General features: G+C 37.8%; 1 protein-coding gene across 1 annotated transcript in view; it reads left to right on the top strand.

The window, feature by feature from the left end:
- Positions 1–11,860: 11,860 nt before the first annotated feature.
- Positions 11,861–23,474, top strand: part of LOC135475253 (caspase-3-like) — a 41,308-nt gene continuing 29,694 nt past the window's right edge. Inside the window, exon 1 of the mRNA XM_064755090.1 lies at positions 11,861–12,153. Coding sequence (XP_064611160.1) covers positions 12,051–12,153 — 103 coding nt within the window. The 5' untranslated portion in view covers positions 11,861–12,050. The remainder of the gene's footprint in view (positions 12,154–23,474) is intronic.

Raw genomic sequence — 23,474 nt, 5'->3', positions numbered from 1 at the left:
GCTCATCCTGGTGTCCACTCTGGGCATACGTGGGAAGATTTTCAAGCAATCTGGCAGTAGGTTTAGCCCGGTTATCTCCCACCACAATGCTGGCCACAAAACTCCATTCAAACAAATAAATAAATAAGTTGTAGGGGTTGTGTAAAGATGTGTCTAAGAGCAGGAATAAATCCTGAGGTAAGCTGTTCACTGGTATCTAATTGTGTAAGACATGCTTTAAATTTGAGCACTTAAATAGAGTACCGATTTTATTCCACAGTGTTAATGTGATGCCCTCCAAAGCCCCTAGTTAGACATGTTATTGAACGTTTGTACATACTGCAGCAAAATGACATGCCAATGTCATTTGAAATGTTTCTTTTTAGTGGTCTTTTTAAGCTCCTGACATTGTCATGGGTAAAGCATTCAATAATCAAGGTTTCTATGAATGGTTTTTGTCACTGCTGGTTGTTTGTTTTTTGTGATTTTTTTTTTTTTTTTTTTTTGTCCTTGCTGTAGTTACCTGAAAATTTGATGGAAACTGTCATGGATGTGTATACCAGACTGTATGCCTCATCACAGCAGATGGTCGTGGGTTTCCCCAGGGCTCTGTTCGGTTTCCTCCCACCGTAATGCTGGCCACCCTGGTATAAATGAAATATTCTTGAGTACAGTAAAACTCCAGTCCAGTAAGTAAATATATAAATTTAGCATAGCAGATTAGCACCTTTACTTGATTGAGAATATTGATTGTTCAGTTCGTAAAAGTCTTTGTGTCTAATGAGTGCAGGTTGGTGGCCTGACCATAAAAGTTTCGGTTTACAGATGCCCTAGTTCAAGTCTCTCTTGTTCCCACACCCAAACTCTTACAGGACTACATCTATTTCAAGGGCCGCCTACAGTCAATTTTGATCATACTTTTAATAAGTACATGAGCTATGTAAAAAACTGGTTAACTTTTCAAGGAGTGTCAGTGCATTCATTTTTCAGAATGTTTTATTTATCTAGTATACTAAGATAATTTCTGGATCAAAGTGTAACCACGTTACATGTGAAATCAAATTAGATAAGGTCCCTGTAGTTATTTATAGGTTTTAAGGTGTGATTTATTTCATGGGTGTGTCTGTTCGTCTGTATTTGTGGGATATAATTCTGCGATTACATGTTTGCAAGACTTCATGAATCAAGATACTAGTGTAGCCTTTCTTCTAGTTTGTTATTTGAAGCAACATGTTTATTATTTTTATTTTGCTAGTGTTAGAACGGTTGTGCTTGACAAATGTGTGTTTAGTATCAGAATATTGAAATAGTTTAAGCTGTTTCGTAGAAATTGATACCATCTTACTTGTCCAGATTTGGTAAGGCTATGGCAAGGTTTTCTTGGATGCTTTCCCTGAAGAGTGATCAAGAGTTGTATACATGTAGCAGCAACTTTTGGAGTCTGCGAGAATTTTGTAGAATTCAGAAGTAAAAGAAGCAAATGGACTAAACAAACATTTAGGAGCACAAAGAAATCAGCATTGTACCATCCACTAAATAAAAAATGAAAGTAATGGACCTAAAGTAACTTTCAAACAGGACCTTCCTGAGAGCCGACAATACGAGAGAACAAGCTGAGGAATTCTTTTGGTTATACCCTTTAATATTGATACAGTTGCATTTAGGCTTTGTATGAAGCCAGAGAGAATACTTTCTCATTTCTGGCTGAGATATGTAGTTGTTACAGTTTTACATTAATATTGCTGTAACAGTTGTGTTTACATTAACATTTATATGCTGATGAATGTGTAAGATTCTTAAATACATAGATTTATTAGTGCTTGTTTTAACATTCATTTCCAGGTACTGTATATGTCATTGTATTATTCATATATGTATTACATATCTGTGAAAAATGCATGCATCAGATTATAGGTTTGTGAATCAGAATGTCTATAATTGAGAATGGGGAGATGAACCATAAGAAGCTAAGAGCAGTTGCCAACTAGTGTAGGGGTCTCTATTGATTATCTGCGGACAACTGAGTATAAGCCCTTCCTGTAACATGGCACACCTTTGCCCAGACCCAGCTGAAAGGCTTTTTTCCGCTGATTGGTGTGTGTTGCTCGACATCACCCTGAGTTGGTACGGTTACAATCCAGGACATTGATCTTACCCAATTGTTTCTCTGTTTATCCTGTAAAGTTAACAGGCAGGCTAGGATTATCGATACTATCACATTGTTCAGTCAGACTTGTTTGGAATGTGTTCGGGGAAAATTGTATTTAGGTGTTTGCGTTCCAGCAACACTGGAGACACTAGTCGCGCACAAAACGCGGTGCTGGGGAAAGCCGGGAAGGTTAATTTGTTGGGGGCTGAAAACGGATCGTTTTATCAGGCCTCTCTCTGCTATTCACCTTCAGTGAACAGCAATTACTGTTGTCTGGCTGAAGCATCCCCAATCCCTTGTGTATCCAGTATATACATTTAGGTTGTACTCCTGTGAGCATTAAAAGTTTAGTTCATATTATTTTTGAGGCCTAAGCTTGTGATAAATTAATATCTTGTCAGTTTTGTTTACAGGAAATTTACTCCAGCTGATTCTAAGCTTTAAGAAAGCATGACTCATAAACTTACACATCTGGTGAGGGTAATGGTCTGTTTGAAGCATTGTCAGCGGTCTCACACTGGCCTCACACTTTCACAATCTCTTTCATAATGTTTTTGTTCATCTGAAAGTTCATATATTTTTAAGGGAAAGGAAATTACTACCAAAGATATTTAACATTTGAACTCATTATCCAGGGATATAAGTGATGCATCAAATGGGTACCCTATTTCCTCAACCTTTATACTACAAAAGAGCAACTTTCAGCACCATTTGTGCACATTTTTAATTTGAACCACACTTGTTGGGTTGGCTACTTTCAGGGCTTCATTAAAACTATAATTTCATTAACCTACACAGCATAGTCATAATGCCCTCAGAATATACTTAAATAAACGTTTTGCGAACATGCAGAAGGTTGAAGAATTACGGTATTTGAACACTCACTGACTCCAGCTCTTACTGGTGTGGCTGTGGCTTTGTGTTAGGGATTTGTAAAGTACCAGGTGATGGATGGTGAGTTTCTCACTCTCGTTTTCTCTTCACTGAATAAAGACACTGTGCATTAAGCACCAATCAAATTAATTTGAGCATCACTTCCAATACTGAATGAAATTGAGACCAACAAATATAATCACATATTTGAGCGATGTAGATCACTAGCTTCCAGACTTTGAATGTTTGCTCTCAGAATATTGCACATTTGAACACATATTTTTAAACATAAAACACTCAAAGTGACTATACCAGAGATTTTTGGCAAAAAATCCGGTTCACTATTAATCAAACCAGATTTTGAATTTTAAACTTTGATGTGGGAAATGAACAAAACAGAAAGGATTTGTGGTGGCAAGGTCTTCATGCGGATAATTTTATTTACTGCTTCCCTGAATAACCCTCTGAACATAAACACAGAGTGTGACATAAGTAATGTTACACAGATATGATCATTTCAAACATATGCAATAAACAATTCGTGTAGTTCAGAGAATAATGCAAATTTAAGTATCTTTAAAGGAGAAGAAAACATTAAAATGATGCCGAAATCAGATGAAAGAGTGTCAAAACTTATTTGCAAGTATGATCTTTAATGTTTTCTTGGATTTTTTTTTTCTTCGAGAGCAAAGGATGTTTGAAAATGTTTTTGTATGGTGGGTATTTGGGACCAGCTTTTGGTATTTATCAAAAATCATTGATTTCCAATGATTAAATTTTTGCTCAAAGTCTCTTACTACTTTACACATACGTGTATCTCTGTCCGTAGTACATGTGAACCTTATGCTCAGCTGAACACTTTCATCCTAAAACAAAGCCATAAATCTCCTGTGTTGTCCCAATATGCTGATAATCTTGACTAGACGTGCTGTTCATGCAATTGCTGGCCTAATAAACAGTTCCGCCCATGTTCTGATATATAGTGATAAGTAATGCTGAAAAGTCACTTGGGAGCACACCACATTGTGGGATCAATAGGCTTGTGATGTTGGCACATACACTGGCCGGGCAGCGACACTGATGGATGCCAATGACTAGTAAGTATTTAAAGGCTGGCTTTCAGTTACAGTATCCGGCCACTGACATCCAAGACAGGACTGACTCACTACCTTTTGTTCCCAAAAAGGCCCAGTTCCCTCTTTTGCAAATGATTGTAAATTTACTTGCTGGAAATTGGCATTTATCCCAGATTGAGTGACCAGTACATTATCCCACATAGTAGCTGGTAGTTTCTCAGAATAAAGTGAAAGAAAACAATGATTATTGGTTGTGGTTAGGTGCCGTGTTCATGTGTCTTGGACACATATTATGGTGTGAATGTGTTTTTAGGACATTACATGTATATTATCAATGTCTTATCAGATGAGGAGCACTCAGCACTCAACAGATTTCATCCATCTGTATTAGCAAGGACATTGACTATTGGAACAGATCTATAACTGTTTTTTTTTTATATGGATGATTAGGTTCTCCTCCCAAAGATCTGCCAATGCTTGCATGTACATGGCACTTCAGACATGATCAAGCTTCAAAAAAACCATAAGCAGAATAAAACATATGGATTACAAAAAAACTGTTACAGAAGTTAAGGATTCTAGCCAGACATCTTGTTCTTTAAAAGCTCATGATGAAAAACCTTGCACTTGAAGAATACTAGGGGCAGATATTCTGAATATGAAATTTGACTTCATTGATTTTTATCCATGGACTGCAAAATGTGCATAAACTTGAGGCCTGTTTTATCTCAAAGATTATTCTCTCCCCTAACTTCCTTTGGGGAATGTGAGATGTACATAATATCTGTGGTGTTGGGCATCCAGTGTCAGGAGCACATGGACAATTGCTAAATACACGTGTCATCACAAATGCTGGATCGAATTGATTCAAATTTGGCATGAAGCTTAATTATTTTGATGGTACTTAAGAACTGGCCAGCTGTTGAGTTATTTTGAGTATCCAACAGTATGTGTAAGTTTTCAGTAACAGGAAAATGTTTGTGCCTATCCTCTCATAGAATTTGTCATTTCTTTTGTATGGCAGATAAAGTCTTTATTATAGTTCCTAGCTAATTTATTCTGGTAAGGCCTGAAACTATATTAAAATGCTAATAAAATGTTCTCCAGTTCATTTTCAGTTCATAGCTTCCCTCTTTTTATATCCTGAAAAAAGTATCTAGAACCGTCTGGGAACCGTCAGAACCGTGTGGCATCTTTATATGTTGTTACTTTCAGCGGCCATCAGAACGAAATTGAAAGCTGAACTTAATTTGTCTATGAAATGTGTGCCTAGCCAGATTGGTTTGGTTGGTACAGGGCTGTATCGTACTTGCAGACAACCCTGTATGAAATTTCCACCATGGGCATTGTTAGTTGCCAGTCTCCATCTTCATGGTTCTTCTCAGAAGTGATATACAGAGGACAGTATTGAGCGTGACAAATAACCCACAGTTTAGACTGCAAGGCAAAAACTGTTCCCAGCCAGACAGTATTGTATCATCAGCCTTCTCTAATCTTGTTTCCTCTCCATGCTAAAGCTTGCCATTGACACGTTCATTTAGTGTCAAGTGTAAATAATATTCATTGATTTTGAGAACAAATTTCAGTATTGAGTTGCCTGGATGGTTATAAATATCTAATGTATCATCCTAGTCTTAATGTTGAATTGTCACATTGCTCATTCTGTGACCTGGAGGTTTTCTACATTTTTCCTCGTCATACTAATCTTTTCACACTGTGCAGTGCAGGTAAAAAATTGATTTGTTTTGGTGATTTAATATGTTTGAGAGACCATTTACTTGCAGGTATGACCAAGGTCATACTTATTGATTTGCCATCAGCATTTTGCAAAGAGATGACATTAATGTTATATTTTAGTACACCACATTGGATATTAATGATAGATAATTACTTACTATAGAGGCATCATCTTTCGTGTTTATTTTTCTGTGCAGCTGTGGAACAGGAATTAAAGGGCCTGATGAGGTGATTTCTGAAAGCTAAGGCCGTTACGGGTCAGATTGTAGATGCTATTAGAGCATGTGTTACCTGTACCAACATGTACCATATTAAGCTCCTTGGTATAATGCATTATCATCACTAGATCCTGTTTCTATGGTCACATATTGATAGGTATTATACAGTGTACTGTCAAACCAAAAATCATGAAATATATGTATTTTTCAAAGATTGACCATGGAGATTATTTTGAACTTTTGACATCTACGTGTACTTGTGTGTTCACACGATGCTTTATTGGTTTGATATGAACACCTTTGACTGCTTATTGCCACCAAAGCCCAGAGAACAATAGAAGCAGTGTCCAAGGATGGGATTTCATTGCTATCTCCTTATAACCACACAGCCATGACCTGCTCCCCACATGATGCTTGAAGGGCAGTACATGTACCCTGATTCCTCAACCTTTTTACATATAATAAGAGAGCAACATTCGCTGCCATTTATGTACATTTTTAATTTGGTTTGGAGACAAAACTACATTTGGTTTGATTTACCCATTTCAGGGCTTCAAGAACAGTATTATTTTATCAGTCCACACAGAATAATGCCTTCAGAATATGCTTAAATAAACATCTTGCAAGCATGCGAAAAGGTTGATGAATTACAGTACTTGTAGAGAGAGATTTGACTTAGAGAGAGCTGACAAAGTGCTTAATGGATGCATCTCTACACACCAATGTTTTCTGAATAGTGTATGACTGTGTGGAAAGTTTGGATAATCCTTTGCTTCCTGTAATAAGTAGATGAATGAGTTAATAAATAAAAAATGAAAAAAATCGTAGTCAGTGTCATGGTAGTGTTGATGTCTGTTAGCACCTCTTGCCACACCTAGATGTATCACATGTTAAGATTGCCGCTCTGAGGTTGAACATTGAGTACAAGAACAAAAAAGACAGAAGATTAGTTAATATTCTGGTTTTGGCCAGTAGTAGCCGCAAACAGACAAATAGTATGAGGAACCTTTCTTGCCTAAAGTCATTTGGACCCAAGTGTGTAGTCTATTGTTCATTCCTGCCTTTTGCAATGGAGATTTGTGGTCAAAGTTAAAACGCAGAAGTCCTGTATTACAAGTCAATTCATTTTTGACCTAAGTCACCATAGAATGAGAAACACCTGCAATTCCAAACCTTTATAGGCACTTTTATGTGTATCAGGCCTAAACTAAAGGTATGTCCAAGCTGACAGTCTTCAGTGATTCTCAGTTTTGCACTTATAATAAATGATTTTTGTCAGCATGGGTGTGATTTGTGGCAGCTGCAATCATATTACAAGTAATTGGCCAGTGGTGTGCAAGGACTAGACATTGTGCCTTTGCCAGCCGTGTCCATTAATGTGGATAAATTGTGTTCAATTTCCTCTTACTGCTTTCAATCTTTGTTGAGTGCAATAAAGATACAGTAGCCATGCCATTATGGCCTGCGTAGCCTGGTCAGTGTAAGCTTTTAACCCACTTCTCAGTTTGGGGAGCGCTTTGACAGCTTTTAATTTTATGCTCCCTCTTTGGCAAAAACCCTTGAAGGAGGCATAACTTTGTGGAAGCTCACATGGAAATGCTCTCAAAAGCCTTCAGGAACCCTGACCAGCTGACATGGCTGACTTAAATTCATCCCCTGTGTTCAGAGCACTTATATAATATAGGACTGCAGAGGAATTACCATAGGAATTGGCTGGAGGGTATGTCGTAACCATCTGCTATGAGACCAGTTAACACCAGATAATGCCTCTGTCTTGTGTCTTGCTCTGGTGTGGTCATGATCCTAGGAAGGGCTCACCGCAGAAGATCTGTCAAAGGTGCGTGCCGGCATGTACACTAACTCTTCTCTCATCTATCCGCAAATTGGCTTTTCAATGTATTACTCTTACCAAAAAAACCTTTGGCACAACTTTCTCTAAATGATTCTATTGGTTTGGGCAGGGTCGTTATTTTTTATAACGTTATTCACGAAGTGGCTCTACAGCGGCAGATCAGTAAAGGTTAAGTGAGTGAAGAGCGAGCGGTGATTAGTTGTGCCAGGATTCTTTGGGAGTGTAGTTCATTTCCGTGACTTGAATTAATAATATTATTTAAAACTAGTATCACTGTGTCAACAGATGAACACAGTTCTCAGTTCGCTTTTTTCCATGTAGTGGTTAATAGAAACATGGAATTTTTTGGAACGATACAAATTGTGTGGCTGTAGTTAAAATAAATGTAAAAAGCATATGATAGTTTTTTGTTTTGTTTTTGATATATAGCTTTCAACATACATCCACGAAGGAATGAGACGGGTAAAACTTAAAGGTCGAAATTTTGTGAATTTAAACTGTGGATTGTGTTTTGATCCCCTGTGGACTTTTAACGAGTACTTTGGATGCTTGTCACTCCCAGGGTTGCCCACATACCCCAAAGATGAGGCCCAGTGCAACCTGTGTATTTGCCTCGGTTATTGCAGCACAATTGGATTCCGTGGCTCTCATTTTACTCTCGTTAGCGTTCTGTCAGAGCATAATGAGCACAAGCCTCTCTGTCACATGCTTATTCTTTCAATGAGCAGTGAATTTGACCTTGACTCTTTTTTTTCTCTGTCTGGCATAGGCAGTCTAAACTGTGATCTTGACACGTGGGGTGTCTAGGACTTCCACTGAAGGATGTTGTGTGGGTGTTCTCCAAGAGTGGAGCATCTACTCTGTGTACACAGAGTATCTATATATAGATAGTTAATTGCATGCCTCTCTCTAGATGTTTATTGCACATTTAAGTGTCCAGTTTCTATAATGACAGTGGTGATTCTTCTTTCTCTATCTGAGTTTGATGCTTTATCAGTAACGATGAAAGAATAATTCCGGAAGGTGTGATTAACTTTGTACATGTATTAGGTAGCTGGACAAAAAAATGTTGTAATGCGCAATAGTTAACCATTACACATTCAGTGTATCAGAGCTTAGAGCAAGGAAACTTATTGGTGTAGTGTCAGTATAATGTAACTAGGTGGAGTGTCATGTCTGGCATAGTTGGCATGATACTTCAGTGGTAACATGGACTTGCGCTACCAAAAGAACATACATTATATGTACACACCCCTAATAGGTCCTCATTGTCGTGTGGCAAAAAATGCTAAGTATGACATAAAAACAAGATGTAACAACATATGTACTTGGAGTGACATTCACAAGACTTTTGTATGCCACGATATAATGATGTTGCTTCATTGATCTAGAGCAAAAACATTTTATATTAATTTCTTCGTCTTCTGCAAAATTTCTCGGAAGTGGACCCTGATCAATACAAAAAGCTTTAGAGGTCATTCTATTATAAGTAAGGCGTAGGAGCTCAACCCAGTTACAAGAAAAACTGTACACGTAGTTGTGCTAACATAATCTTAAGTATGCCTTGTGTGTGTGTGTGCCTTATTGAAATAGTAACACTTGGTATAGTGTCAAGATAAGGCCGTTAAAATATTTGTATATCTGTTGTAATATGGTATGCCATGTAAACTTGTGCTCCAAGCCTGTCGTAAAATTTATCTGATTGTCGCAAAAAAATGTCTGTTACAACCTGTCTGATGTCCTGTCTAAACATTCCTACATGATGTCACTCAACGTCACTCTGTTACGTAAGACCAGAATACTGGTACATGTTGAAAATGGTGGCAAATATGATGTCTTGTAATCAATTTATTTGATCATTTAACTGATCAATAATGAATCTTAATTAGTAACCTCAATTTATTTGATCATTTAACTGATCAATAATGAATCTTAATTAGTAGAGTGGGCTCATTGATGACTCCTCAGGGATATGTGACAACTTTTCTGAAGTAACACAATTGTAGAAGTGAAGAATTTGAAGAATTTGATCTCTGTAGTAAGCTTTCAGGTTGATAGGCTTATGTGAGGCATATACATACATGTATAATATCTTTCGTGTTGTAGTCATTTTAGGGAGAAAGCATGTAGCTGTCAGCTAGGACTGTAGCCTTTCCGTTGACTTTTGGTGATAAAGATTCTATTAAGGATTAAAGTCCAGGTTTATGAATTATTCATAATTAGCTACCTCTGTATATATTGTTTAATTGAAATATTTAAAAAAGGATACATTAATCTAAGTAAGATGGCACTTGAAATCAATAGAAAATGAAGCTGGTTTTAGGCAATTTCTCTGCCAATACTCGGTAATCTCGTCCAAATTATGTCATAGGAGTCCAACCTTTGTGAGCCGTCAGAACTTCACTTTTAAATTAGCTCAGTGTTAAAAAAGCTGCAAGAGTGATAACAAGCATGTACATTCCAAGATTAACACCCGAAGTGTCCATGTAACATAGGATAAACTATAGCTTTATGTATTGCCAGTGCGTTTGGAAATGCCTGGACAAAACTTAGCCAAAACACTGATCCTTTATGCTCATTTTTGTAATGCATATTGTGAATTAAATTGAAAACTGTTGTATGTGTTGATGCCAAAAACTTCAAAAAAATTTGTGAGTTGAGGTATATCAAGATGTGAACTGTCGATGCAGTGATGACAGTAGGAAAAGGCGCCAACAACCGTTGAAATATGGCTTCTTGACATTTTTTCTTCAGTAAGCTTTTTATTCTAGCTGGCCTCTTGACACACTGCTTTGAACATAGTTTAAAATAAAAAATAAACAATTTGCTTCAGTGAAACAGAGAATTTCTTTGTAGAAAAATTTTGTATCAGATTGCCTGGTAAGTTAACTGGTATAAAAACTAGTCAGAAGGAAGATATTCTTGTAGATTTGTGCCAAAGGACATCATCAGCCTCCCCTTAAACTAGTTCTGCATAAATCCCAACTTTGGGAAAACTGAAGTTGCTGTGAAGATGGCATTTGTGTGCAATAATGAGAACGTTTTGCATGGTGGAATAAAGACTTGGGGGATTTGAGTCCAGTAGCCCTAATTTTGAGAGTGTGTCAGTGGAAATGTGAGTTGGTGTGAAAGTTGGCTGTGAACCTCACCTCACTTAGCTGATCAGGTATATGGGTTTACTAGCCCTGCAACGGTATGTCCCAGTGGGGTCAAAACTCGGTGTAGTGGCAGGAACCGATATATCCAAGCTGGTCAGATACAGTCAGAGGCCACTGGGCGGCAAAGCCAAAGTTGTTAAGTTTAACCACTCATTGGCCCAGGGCCTCACCGAGGAATTACCCTATTGGTAAGAGCTTTGTAGGAACCAGTGATGCTCCAGTTAGATTAGTCAACATTTCAGTACACTTAACCATACAGACTTATCAGATAATCTGGATCTGGGTTTGAGAGCCTGCATAAACAAATTTCCACATTGCGATGTTCCCTGACACCTTAGTTCATGTACACAGCTTCACAAGTGGTCTGTGACCAAAGATTTACAACAGGTCTCATTCTGAGCTAACATAATTATTTTGGGAGTTTCTACTTGACGAGAAATCAATGAAGCAGGATGGAGACAAAGATTGGTCACTTTCTTGCGAGTGGGATAAACTGGCAGTTAGTTGGATATTCTGTAGCGTGTAAATAATTGGAGCACACGTCTGTTAGTTTGAGCAGAAGGGTTTGGTGTGCAAGTTCCTGTGAGCCTTTTGTGTCATGGTCGCACAAGGAGCACCTTATAACCAGTGACTGGCAATCACCTCTCTGGCTGCTATCACTACAGCATTGGAGCATGCTGGGGGAGGGTTGTGGGCAGACTCGGCTGCACCGTGTGAGTCCCTGGTCCGGCACTCAGTATCAGCAGCTCCAGGCATCAAGGCATGACAGGCAACACAGACGCTATTCCCAGCTAAACAATGCACTCGGACGTCAATATAGCTACACCCAGGGGTCATCTTCAGTAGTTTGCATTTTGTGAAAAAAAAGTTAACAGCTTATGATTTGCTATTTTTTGTCGGCCATACACAGTGTTGTGCATACTTTACGGTGTGAAACCTTGTTTAGATTTGCTTGATGCTAACAGTGCCAGGATATATTATATAGGACCAGTGCTAGAACTGTGATACATGTGTCCCGCAATGTACAGCACAGCCACTGCCACGGCATACCACCGAAGGGATGATGTCCTCATAGGCAGATCCAAAAGTCCAACTCGCACTGGACTTAACGGTAAGCTTACATATGTGTGGGTATCATTATCATTGACGGCACCTAAAAAGTTGATCATGTGTTCTTTACAGGGTAGCTGTTAGAAAACATAGGAGGCTTCATTTAATAGGCTGAGACCGCATTATTCTTATGTGGTATACTAGATTCAGTTTAGCTTGTTCATGTAATGTTGACTGAATACAACAGTGGTGAAATCACCATGCACTGCTGCGATGTGTACCTAAATTCTGTAAGCTTTGCAAACTTTACTGATAGCTAATGTATCATGTGGACTCAGTTTGCACACCTGTAGTCAGTTACCTGTATTTTCTGGTCTAAATACCCACATCAGGGTCTGAGATAAAAAGAAGCAGATTTTGTAAGATACACATAAGTATATATATGTTTTGGTAGGATTTTGCCCATTGGTACATGTGCACTAAATGGATATAATTGTACATTCTGCCAAGTTATATACGCCGCCATTTTATACCGCATGTCTCAGAATTGCATAGGAAGGGGAATTGGGAAACAATGTTTTGTGTACTAATTAATATCAAACGCATTGTTATTCCTGGCACTTAGTTTCCCACTTGTAGGCAGAGTTTCATACAGTGGGTTAGAGTTTCTTCCCCTGTGTAATCTAAGTACCCTCAATGATGGACTTGTAACAGAACTGGTAGTTTGCCTGTAATAGTTTGTGCAGGGATGTGGAGGGACATTGATCTGTGAGAGGAAAGCTCACCCCTCAGGGTATACACAACCAGCGGAACTTGTGACAGACAGGATAAATTCATCCTCATCAATGCAGATGGCTTACTGCTACTTATAATTATGCATCACTCTGAAAGCAAATTATTTGTCTCCAGGGATAATTTTTTTTTATGTGGAACTGACAAAGGGTTTGCAGAGAAACATAGCCAGGGATTGGTTTGATTTGGTTAGAAATGTGCTCGAACAGATCAAAAAACAGATCAAAGAATAAGTTATTTATCTGCAGTGGCACACAGATTGAAGTACTGTCAGCACAGATTTATGTATGGATTGCCATAAATACATCGTTAAATATTCAAGCCCTACTAGTTTGATGGCCACTGTTAATCAATACAGGTGAGAGATAAAAGATTACTAGTATAGGGCTGATGTGAGTCATTACAGGTAAACCTCTGGTGGTCTCAGGTAGCCACACTGCTTGTGATCAGCAGGCTAGTGAAGCGTGTAAATGTCCAGTTGACATGGACCCCTGAGAACTGCCAACATGATAAGAATAATTATTGATTGAGTCTGCCATCAATTGTACTGTATTCATGACACTGATGGTAATATTGAGAGGGAAGTGCTGAGCCTATGCTAAGGCCTGTAATCATGATTTACGAGAACATTTTATGGCCTGATATCCACTTAATGAATGCGTGGTGGAAACTGTTAGCTTGTGCATTCTGATAGTACAGAGAGTTCACAGCATATTCAGTGTGAAGAACTACATACATGTGTACATGAATAAGTTTGAAACCACTGATAAATATAGGTTCCTTTCTGTTCAGCACTGAAATTAATAGTTATTTGAATTTCTTTCGAGGTCACCTAACAGATGTTCTTGTAAATAAGTTTTGACCAGTTTTATTGATTTTATGGAAAAGAAAAATTCAGGGATGTAACTATGATGAAATCTTTCAGTGTAGATTCACTTTGAATTCACTTTCATATAAAACTGATGAAAATTATGGTAACCTACTAAAATCCATGTTAGATTCAAAGAAGTGCATGGCAAATGTCTATATATATTCTAAATAGCGAAATTGTTTAAAAAATATTAATAACTTTTTATTGCTATAATTTGGACAGTGTATCTTCTGACTTGTATTTTACGATGTCTACCTACATATATTCATGAATGTAATTAGTTTCCTAAAATATGAGCAACCTTTCTAGCATGTGATTTGCTTGCTGCTCTCTTTAATGCAATTAGATGATTCCAGACTGTCATTGTCATAGCTTGTCAATCTTCATCCATGTAATATATAAGATCTAAATGCATTCCAGATTCAGTCGTCATCTTTGAAGGTAAAAGTAACACTAGACCAATTGTATATATTCATCAATTAAAGCATCCCACAGGAAGTTTAAAAAGCTAACTTTTTATTCCTGTGATGTACACAACCAAGATATCCCACTTCAAAGTAAGCAAAATCACGGACATGAGACAATTGAACGCCCAGCCATCTTATCAGTTTAACCAATTAAATGGAAGATATTTCTGTAACCTAAGGACCCTTTCGTTTCTGCTTAAGTCACCCAAACCATGATTTGCCTTTTAGCCTTCTGTGCATGGGGTATGAGTGACACAACGTGTTTCTGGTGGCTCTAACATGGCGCATCCTGTGGCCTTGTTTCAAGAATTCTTGATTATAAGTGGATTTGTAGAGCTACCAAGGACATCTTAGGATGTTTACATTATTTGTTATGTTTTCTTTTAATCAGTTAGTTTATTTTGCTATGTGGTTTTTCTATGCCTCCTAAATTTAAATTTTCTTGTCTTAGATGGCATCATGTTTTTCGTATTTGGCATCATGGGCAATTTAGCTCTAGTGCCTTTTCAGACTTTTGGTCTATTTTGATAGAGAGCTGTCCATGTGTTGCCACACAATATGCATGAAATACCATCAGTTAACACATTTTTTATTTTGATTTGGTAATTCTTATATATAGCAAGCAGGAAGTTTGGATATGTAGCACATGGTGCATGTAGGTGCATATGCGATTACAGGGTTGCAACTAGAAGCAACATACAAGAGCTATGATGGAAAGAAACCTAACGTGAGTGCTGCAATCTTCTTTCACATGATATCATTAACATTCATGGGTATTTCTGAAAAAAATGTGCTTTTGTTAAACCATTAAATCATTCCAGCACCTTGGGCCTCATGTAAATGACATGTCATTGATTGTCTGAGAGAAGTGTGTGAACCTTAAATCCCCCTTTGTTTTGATGCAAAATTCCTCTCCTTATGGGAAGGGATATATTTCATTATTATTAATGGAGATAATTCATGTGCTTAAGTTGCCTTAAGTATTAATTCCTGTTAGGGAGTCACGCAATCTTGCTCTACACAAAGCCGCTTCAGCAGATTGCGCAACTGCTCTCCAACATCATTGCAAATGTGCGCCGCTTTTTGACAGAGCATAACTGTTATGGCTGAGTCTTGCTGATGTGGTTTTAGCATGTGAAAAGGCATTATGCTGTGTTCCGCAACCCATTGCTGTGCCGTGAATTACACCCTAAGGTAGATGCTCCCTTGGCTCTGTCACTTTGTAATAGATGAGGTTGCAGACAAACTTTACCAAGTTACTTGGTGTGGTAATCTGTCTGTGTATATCAGAAACATGCGTTGTTACAGTTAGTTCCTAGTGATATATTGACAAACTAGAGTATTACCTGGAACATAAACTATCTGGATTGATGAAGGCAACCTTACACTGATGTGTCAGTGAATTAAGTGATAAGGAACAGTGCAGTTTGGTGATCTTAAGACAGATGTCTCAGTCCTTGCTTCTTCACTCTCTCACCACAGTATGACTAGGCTTTATTTATTGAGAAGGAGATGTTAATCTCCTTTTAATTGGCTTAAAAATTTTGTTTTCGTATGATCCTCCAAGATGTGCACAATAGGCATCGATATTCTTCCTTTTAAATTGGTTATGAGGTGGGAAAGGGTTTGGAACTGAAGCACGTCTTTACCATGCTGATGTATGGTAAAGATGTGGATGAGGCAAAATACTTGGTGGGCTCTACACTGACTTAATGACATAATAAAACGAAACAAAAAAAACACACTCACACAAAACACATTTACTTGTATCAACATTTATGCATGGGCTGTTCAGCAAATCGTATGCCCTTCTCTCTTTAGAGGGTATAATTTTACATCCAATGTTTCTTGGCAGTTCCTACTCAGTGTGCATTAACTAAAGGTTATGATATTATGTACTGGCTGCAGCTAATCCAGTAACTTTCTATTACCATTGGCTTGATGATTACAACTTGTTAGCTATACATAAAGCTACGATCATGATGGCTAGTGTAATTTATGTTACACTTCCCCTGTATCATGTTACTGAGCTCTTTGCTCTATTTATCATTTGCGTGCGGTGGCTGGATCAGTTATGCTTTGGCAAGTAATGCACACAATTAGAATGTTCAGTTCTAGTATTGATCTGTTTTTTTTTTTTCACAAATTAGCAATTAACTCTCCACATTGCCTGTTTTGCCAAAGCTAAGCGCTTCCATAATTGTAAAAAAAAAAAAAAATAATACAGGTAACGTAAAACTTGACTGATTCTCAGTTGACTTTTTTGTTGATTTTTTTATCATGTTTCCTCTTAACCAACTTTAATATTTTATGTTAGATTACTAATACGAATAGCTGTGCATGTACATGTGTATGTATTCGTTAATAATCACCAGGATCCCCCGATTATGACACATGTATTGTAGGTCTGTCTGTTCGTACTAGAAGACAGATAAATGTATCAGCTAGACTTTCTATGTGTATTACAATGCAATGTTGGAAACATCGTGGCTTGGGTTGGAATTGAAAATCAGTATGGTTGTCTGCACAATTTTCTCTTTTGCCGTTATTGTGTTCGATGGAGCCACATAAGGCAGCTTGCACGCCAGATCAAATGATAGATGGTCACATACATGTACGTAGCAAGTCTTCCAAGTGCACTTTTCCCAAACTCTTCCACCATGTCCCAGAAATAAGGGCAATTTGATTGTCCACAGCGTAATATGGGGGGCTGATTTGGTGTCTCTGGGAACCGGATGCTATGGTTGATTCTAAGCAATGGTCACTGATTATTGGCCCAACCTTACCCATACACACAAGTTTAACTTGCATTATTGCAGATATTGATTCTTGGGATTAGGAAATTGAAAGTCTCTTTACGGCCCAGAAGCCAATTTGTGATGGAAATAAGAAACCTTTGGCCAGTTAGTGGTAGCTCATCTGGAGTTAGTGGTGGCAATGGTCTAAGCAGTGTATAGGTCACCAGATACAAGGAGAATCCAGAGGTCAGTCTTTAGCATTAATAGGTATTTGATGAACTTGATTCGGTAAGTGAGGATGGCTTCATTTTGAGGAACAAAGGTATACTCTTACTATTTCACTGATTCCCTGTTAGTTTATAAAAAGTATCAGCTAGACCGTATCTGACTCACAACTGTGCATGTAGATGTTAGTGTCTTTCTTTGACTTGATTATTGATATGATTAGGGTTAACAGTTACAAATGGCTAATTAACTTTAAAGGCTGAATGACCAAGAAATGTCAATTGTGGAACGGCAATACATTTACTCTTTTGTGTTTCAATGTTTGAGACATATGCATGCATACGTATAAGCCACATTAGCCACAACATATGATAATGGAATAATGCTTTCCTTTTTTTATTGAATTAGTTTGAAAACACTCTGTTGTGTTAAAACCCTTTCAGTTTGTTCTATGTAAAAAGAGATAACAAATAGATATAGCTTTACAGGCACGAGGATAGCATCATGATAAGGGGCGGTGGAATCCTTCATTGTACAGCCACAAGTCCCTTTGTAAAGAAATAAAGAAGCGTATGTCTCTGCTTTGTTAATCAAGAAAGGAATTATTTGAATTAAACCAATATGGGTGATGTTTTAAGAGTGCTGGGGGGCTACTTGCCAACATGCACGTGCGTAGCTATAGTGATAATAAAGTTTGGTTTCATATAAAGCAGATGTGGACAGTTTCATGGGTGTACCGTCCTCCATCAGACTGTGTAATTTGTAGCAGACATGAATAAACTGGTAGAATATTTTGAAATTTATGACTGACTATTGTATGTGGCTTATACAGGTCATAGGTTGGGTACGGTAGCTATAATCTGCATCACACAAATCAACTAAATCCATATGAATAACGTTTCTTATCTTAAGAGGCCTTCAAATTGACTTTTTATTTCTTTGCTTTCTTTTACTTTCTTTTTTTTCTGTTTTTTTTTTTTGTTTCTCTTTTTTGAATGTGTTTCTCTTTAAAAGTTTCAGAAGTCAATGATGTAGGTATCATTACAGGTGAATTCTATTATTTCAATTATTTCATTAAAATTTAATGTGAATGCTTAGCTGAAGTGATTTATAAGTTTTAATATAGCCGTTGTCTTATTCTCTTACTTTTTCAGAAATAAAAGGACAATTTTGATGTTGATATCTGAGTCTGACCTTGATTAGATACTGTCAACTCTGTACAACCCTGTACAAGCTTTTACTCTGTATAGTGTGGCGTTAAACACCAATCAGTCATTGAACAAATGCATTAAAAGTCATGTCTGTTAATATTGTGAGTTTTATGTTGTGCACAATGCCCTTATTTTGAAGGAGAAAGTGTGTTATTGTCTTGTGATATATTTTCAAAGTTCTAATTTGATAACCCATGCCCATTTATCCATGTGTTCAGTGATCTCTTCTGTTTGCTCATATATTGAAATTTCATGCAGGTGTTGCAGCTAGTTATAAGAAGATACATGTATTTTCATTCGTACCATATATGAAAGTGGCCTTTGTGGCCTAGCTAGAGCTTCGCATGTTAGCCTAGCCCAAGGACCCTGAGCAGCCTCTCATCAATGTGATGGCTGTAAGTTTATGTCCAGCTCATGCTGGCTTTCTCTCTGTTTGTATGTGAGGAAGGTCTGCCAGTAACCTGCATGTGGTCATGCTTTCCTGAGGTTCTGATCGGTTTCTTCTCACCACAACGCTGACCGCTGTCGCATAAGTCAAATATTCTAATAATAAGTAGTAAATAATGGTACGTTTGTGGCTCAGGTTTTTTTCTGAGTTGATGCTACATTTGTATATGTATATATTCCATCTGTTTGGCTTACACCACCTGTATGCTGACTCTGCAGCTGGAAATAATACTTGTGTATATTTGTCAAGCAAACATCTATCTAATAGTGGTAATGCATTGAAGAAAATAATCGGTTGTATCTGCTATTAAATTTACATACAATATACATTAAGGTGCTGTGTAGTTTTGGGAATTGCTGCAGTGTCATTAGATTATATATTTTTTTGTCACCCTTTTGTCTGGCAAGCTGTTCATAAATTTCCATAAAACTTTTGGCATGTTGCCAAGTGGCCTGATGTGGACTTTAATTATGTGCAAACGTGCCAGGTGAATAACTGATTTTGGCAATCTGTTCTCAGTATTAGAATCATTTATCAAAAAATTTGGATTGAAATACACATAATTGTTACTTGTAGTTAAATGCCATTGACAACTGGATATTTTAATTTCTGCTCATCCCATTTCAGTCTTGAGACTCTCCACAATATGGCTGAAATACACTTGTTAGTCTTCAAACCATAATCATTCATTCAGTCATTTTATTCTTATGCTGAGCTTTTTTGTACTAAACTTGTTTATCAAGTAAGTTCTCATTCACATGTACTTTAGTGTTTGAGTTTTAAATTTTTGTTTCGACCACGATATACATTTATTTCTATCATCATATACGTTTTTGATAGATACATGTATTTTCACACAAACAGAATTTCAAATACTTCCACTTAGACACACTTGCTATCAATAGAATTAAGGTTAAGGTATCTCAATGTGTCATGCATGTGCATGCATGTTGATGTACATGAATCAGTACATTTTCCTTTACAAAGGTTGACAAACCATACTTTATCAAAATCCTGTATGACAAGTAGTTATTATACAGAACTGAGTAAGTCAATCAGTCTCAGGCTCAGCAAGTTTATAAGTGAGTTTAACTGACAAATGTGGTTATTTGTGTTCGATTTAAAGCTGGCAGTATACTGATGATCTTCACATAATGAGACATCTTGGATGATTGAAGCTTGGCAGGAATGTACAGACTCTTGTGGTTTCTAGGCCTGGAGTTTGTGTTTATTGATACTAGGAGTGTCAGGTTAGACAGGATCTGCTTCATTGATGATTGTAGATGCTGTAATATAAGGAAATTCTGCTGTTATAAATGACCAATTTCTGTCCACAAGTCTTTGACAGGACATGCAAAGGTATGGAGCCAACATGATTGGTGGACGAAGCCTTTCACTGTCCTTTGTATTAGCTTCCCCTGATTGCTGTAAATGTGGTTTGCACACAGTTGATTTCCGCTGGTACAGTGGAAGGGAGAAAGTGGAACTGAACTGATAAATTGCAAAGGCTGATTTTGTTAGAATACAGACTGTGGTAAATGCTGGAGATATAATGTGTGCCTGGGGCCAGATCTGTGTTCGCTGAAGCCGTAAACAGTTCTAATCTGTCTTCAAGCTGTGCCGGCTCATGGCAAACTAATGCTGGAAATCCCTCTGCCTACATCATTTGAGATGGCAGGGTTTTGTCTGATCTGTGAGCAGAAACTAGAAATTTTTATGTAGTGTATTGTCCCTGTGAGTTGTCTGTGAATAACACTGCAGTTCTGGAACATGTGACTTTTAAGGTATTTTTTCATGTACATAAAAAAAAAAAAAAAAAAATCATAAAACGAAGCAATTAAGGAAATGTTATTCTGACATTAAACTGTTGTAAATGATGGCCTTGACTCTTCATGCCTACGAAGTGACATTAAAAGCATCTAAATGTCATAAATATCAAATCATTTAGAATTTGTTGAAAAAAGCCATGTCGTTAGCAGCAAAGTGCTTTTTAGTGTATTGATTTTCCATTTACGAAAGCCAAGAGATGATTTGGTCGTGCACAGAAATATAACGCTGCTATGTGCTCATGGTATGTTTGATGAGTGTACCTGCAGTCAGAATCATGGCACTATGGTTGTCCTCAATCACATGCATGTGAACCTTGCAGCTGGCTTGTGAGCTGTGAGGAGACTTATTAATTCTGCATTCAAATAAATTTGATACAGTAATATGCAGAGAAGAAATAATGTCTAGCATCTTTCTTGAATCATGCCAGTACATGTATATACTTGCTTGTAGGACTATTATAAACATGTATGTAATGGCACCAGCTTGCATGAAGGTCATTAGTATATCTGATGTGGGTCTTGTAAAGGAAGATATTTAATTTTAAACAGTTAAATGACAGTGCCAGTCTGACACTGGTTATAATTACAATGAATTTGGGGAGCATTTCCTGCCTAAGCAAGTAGTATGTTCAAAGCTATGGAAGGACATATCATTCTCTCCTTTTAGGTTGCATGCATTGCTTATTGACCACTGTTTTGCTTATGGGCTACCGTTTTGCTTGTTGATTACCGTTTTGCTTGTTGACTACTGTTTTGCTTGTTGATTATCGTTTTGCTTGTTGACTACTGTTTTGCTTGTTGACTGCCGTTTTGCTTATTGACTATCATTTTGTTTGTTGATCACTATTTTGCTTGTTGACTACTGTTTTGGTTGTTGACTATCATTTTGCTTGTTGATTTTTTGCTGTACAATTACTACTATACAGAGACAGTGACACTCAGAAAAGAATAAAGAAGCACACAACTGAGCTGGAATCAACTTCTTTTATGTTTCCCACTGAATATGGCCCCAACCTTCTATTTTTCACCAAATGGACCTGAAGGTCACATTCAGTTCCAGATTGCATATTGGTATCATACCTGTATGTCATTGCTGACACTCTGTTTGTGAGTTCTCAGTGAAAGTATGTAGATGTCGACACACGTAATTGCTTCTGACACCAAAGTGAATAACATTGATCAAAAATTGGCTGGGGAATATTACGGTGCCCTTCTGAGATCTTGGAACATCTTACATAATGATGTCATTGGTCATTCCTTTGCAATGTATTCAGCCTCTGGACTTCACCTGCAAAGAACCATCTGGTTAGCTCTGCTCAGGTAAGACTTTCCAGTTACATAAGTTTGCTGGCCTTGATCTGTTGTGACCAAGCCTGTTTATGAAGGACAAGGAAGCACATCTTTGAGGGGATGATGCGGGATTTGAAAGCTCAGTATCTCAATTCTGTTACCTTTCCCAGATATACAATGAAGTGTGCAAGCTTTTTGTAAAATACATTTACATGGCATGCATGTTTCAAAAGAGGGAGTATATATATTGTGCATGTATGTGTATCCCCTTGAAAAGAGACTGTTATGTCTTAGGTTTTAGGTCAGGTCACAGGCACCAGTGAGTTTAATGACAGATGTAAATTGGCAGTCTATTATGAGAAAAGGTTGGCTGATTAGCTAAGGGCCTTGAGGTGCCATTGTATTATTTGTCTTGTCACACAATATAATACACAATGTGCAAGCACAGTGACAGCGGAACAGTAGATAAAGTGGTCTAGCCAATGAGAAAAGCAAAATCTCAGTGGTGCAGAAAATTAATACTGTTGTCGTATAGATTGGTTCCCAGAGGCATGGCCACATAGCAGATCTGTGTGTTAATAAAGTCAATAGGGAAATATATGAAGGTATGTGCAGGTTGTAGCAATACAGTCTTAGATAACTTCATTTTTCATTTTTTCTTTCTTGTATAGGCATCGTGTTTCCAGCAAATATAACGTACGCCTTGTCCTCTTGAATATTGACATGTTCAACGAAGACTGTTACAGCTTTATTATTGTAATCCCAGGTTGCCGTAACTGTAACTTGGTATGTATGGTCATTCCTCGTGGTGATGGTAATGTAGCGATTAGTCGCCCTAATCTAGACTGACTAGATTACCGTCTATGTTGGATGTGTGAAGCCCTTTGGTAGGGTCACCTCACGGAGACGCTGCGAAATTCATATTTCGATGGCCAAGACGGTCCTTTATCAGGATATAGCTTGGTATTGACATGGTCTGGGGGTGACACATATGTAAATACCAACTCCACTCTGTGCTGCTCTGGCCTGAGCGAATGCCGCTGGTTCAGGGAAGATCAGGTTTGCCTAAGCTGGACAAATACCTATTCCTGTTTCACTGATTGAGTGGGGTTTGGGCAGAGGCACAGCTTTCTAACACAGTTCAACGCCCTGATCTAATAAAACACTGCCATCTTTTGTCATTCTCTTCATCGCTCGAAATGAAAACCTTGGGATATGAAATTCAAATATTGTTAGAGGTTTGCTTTATTACACCGCCCAGTCCTAAAGGCCCCACACCCTCACCAAGTGTGATTCAATCTGCTGCTTATGGCGGACTTTGGCCGGAATCCTCTCATTACAGTTTCTTACCAATTGTCGTGCAGATTTCCATATCTGACAGGATGGTCCATAGTCATAAGTTAATCCCCGCGTCTAGCAGAATGATAGATTGTAGGGCGCTGTTGCCTAGAACCAGCTTGTGTACAGGAATGTCCTCCTGCCAGCAGATTACTTTGCATGCTTATCTACAT

This window comes from Liolophura sinensis, chromosome 1, assembly GCF_032854445.1.
Source record: "Liolophura sinensis isolate JHLJ2023 chromosome 1, CUHK_Ljap_v2, whole genome shotgun sequence".
Taxonomy (NCBI): Eukaryota; Metazoa; Mollusca; class Polyplacophora; order Chitonida; family Chitonidae; genus Liolophura; species Liolophura sinensis.
The sequence above is the reverse complement of the archived record's forward strand: the minus strand, read 5'-3'. Positions and strand labels throughout refer to the sequence as shown.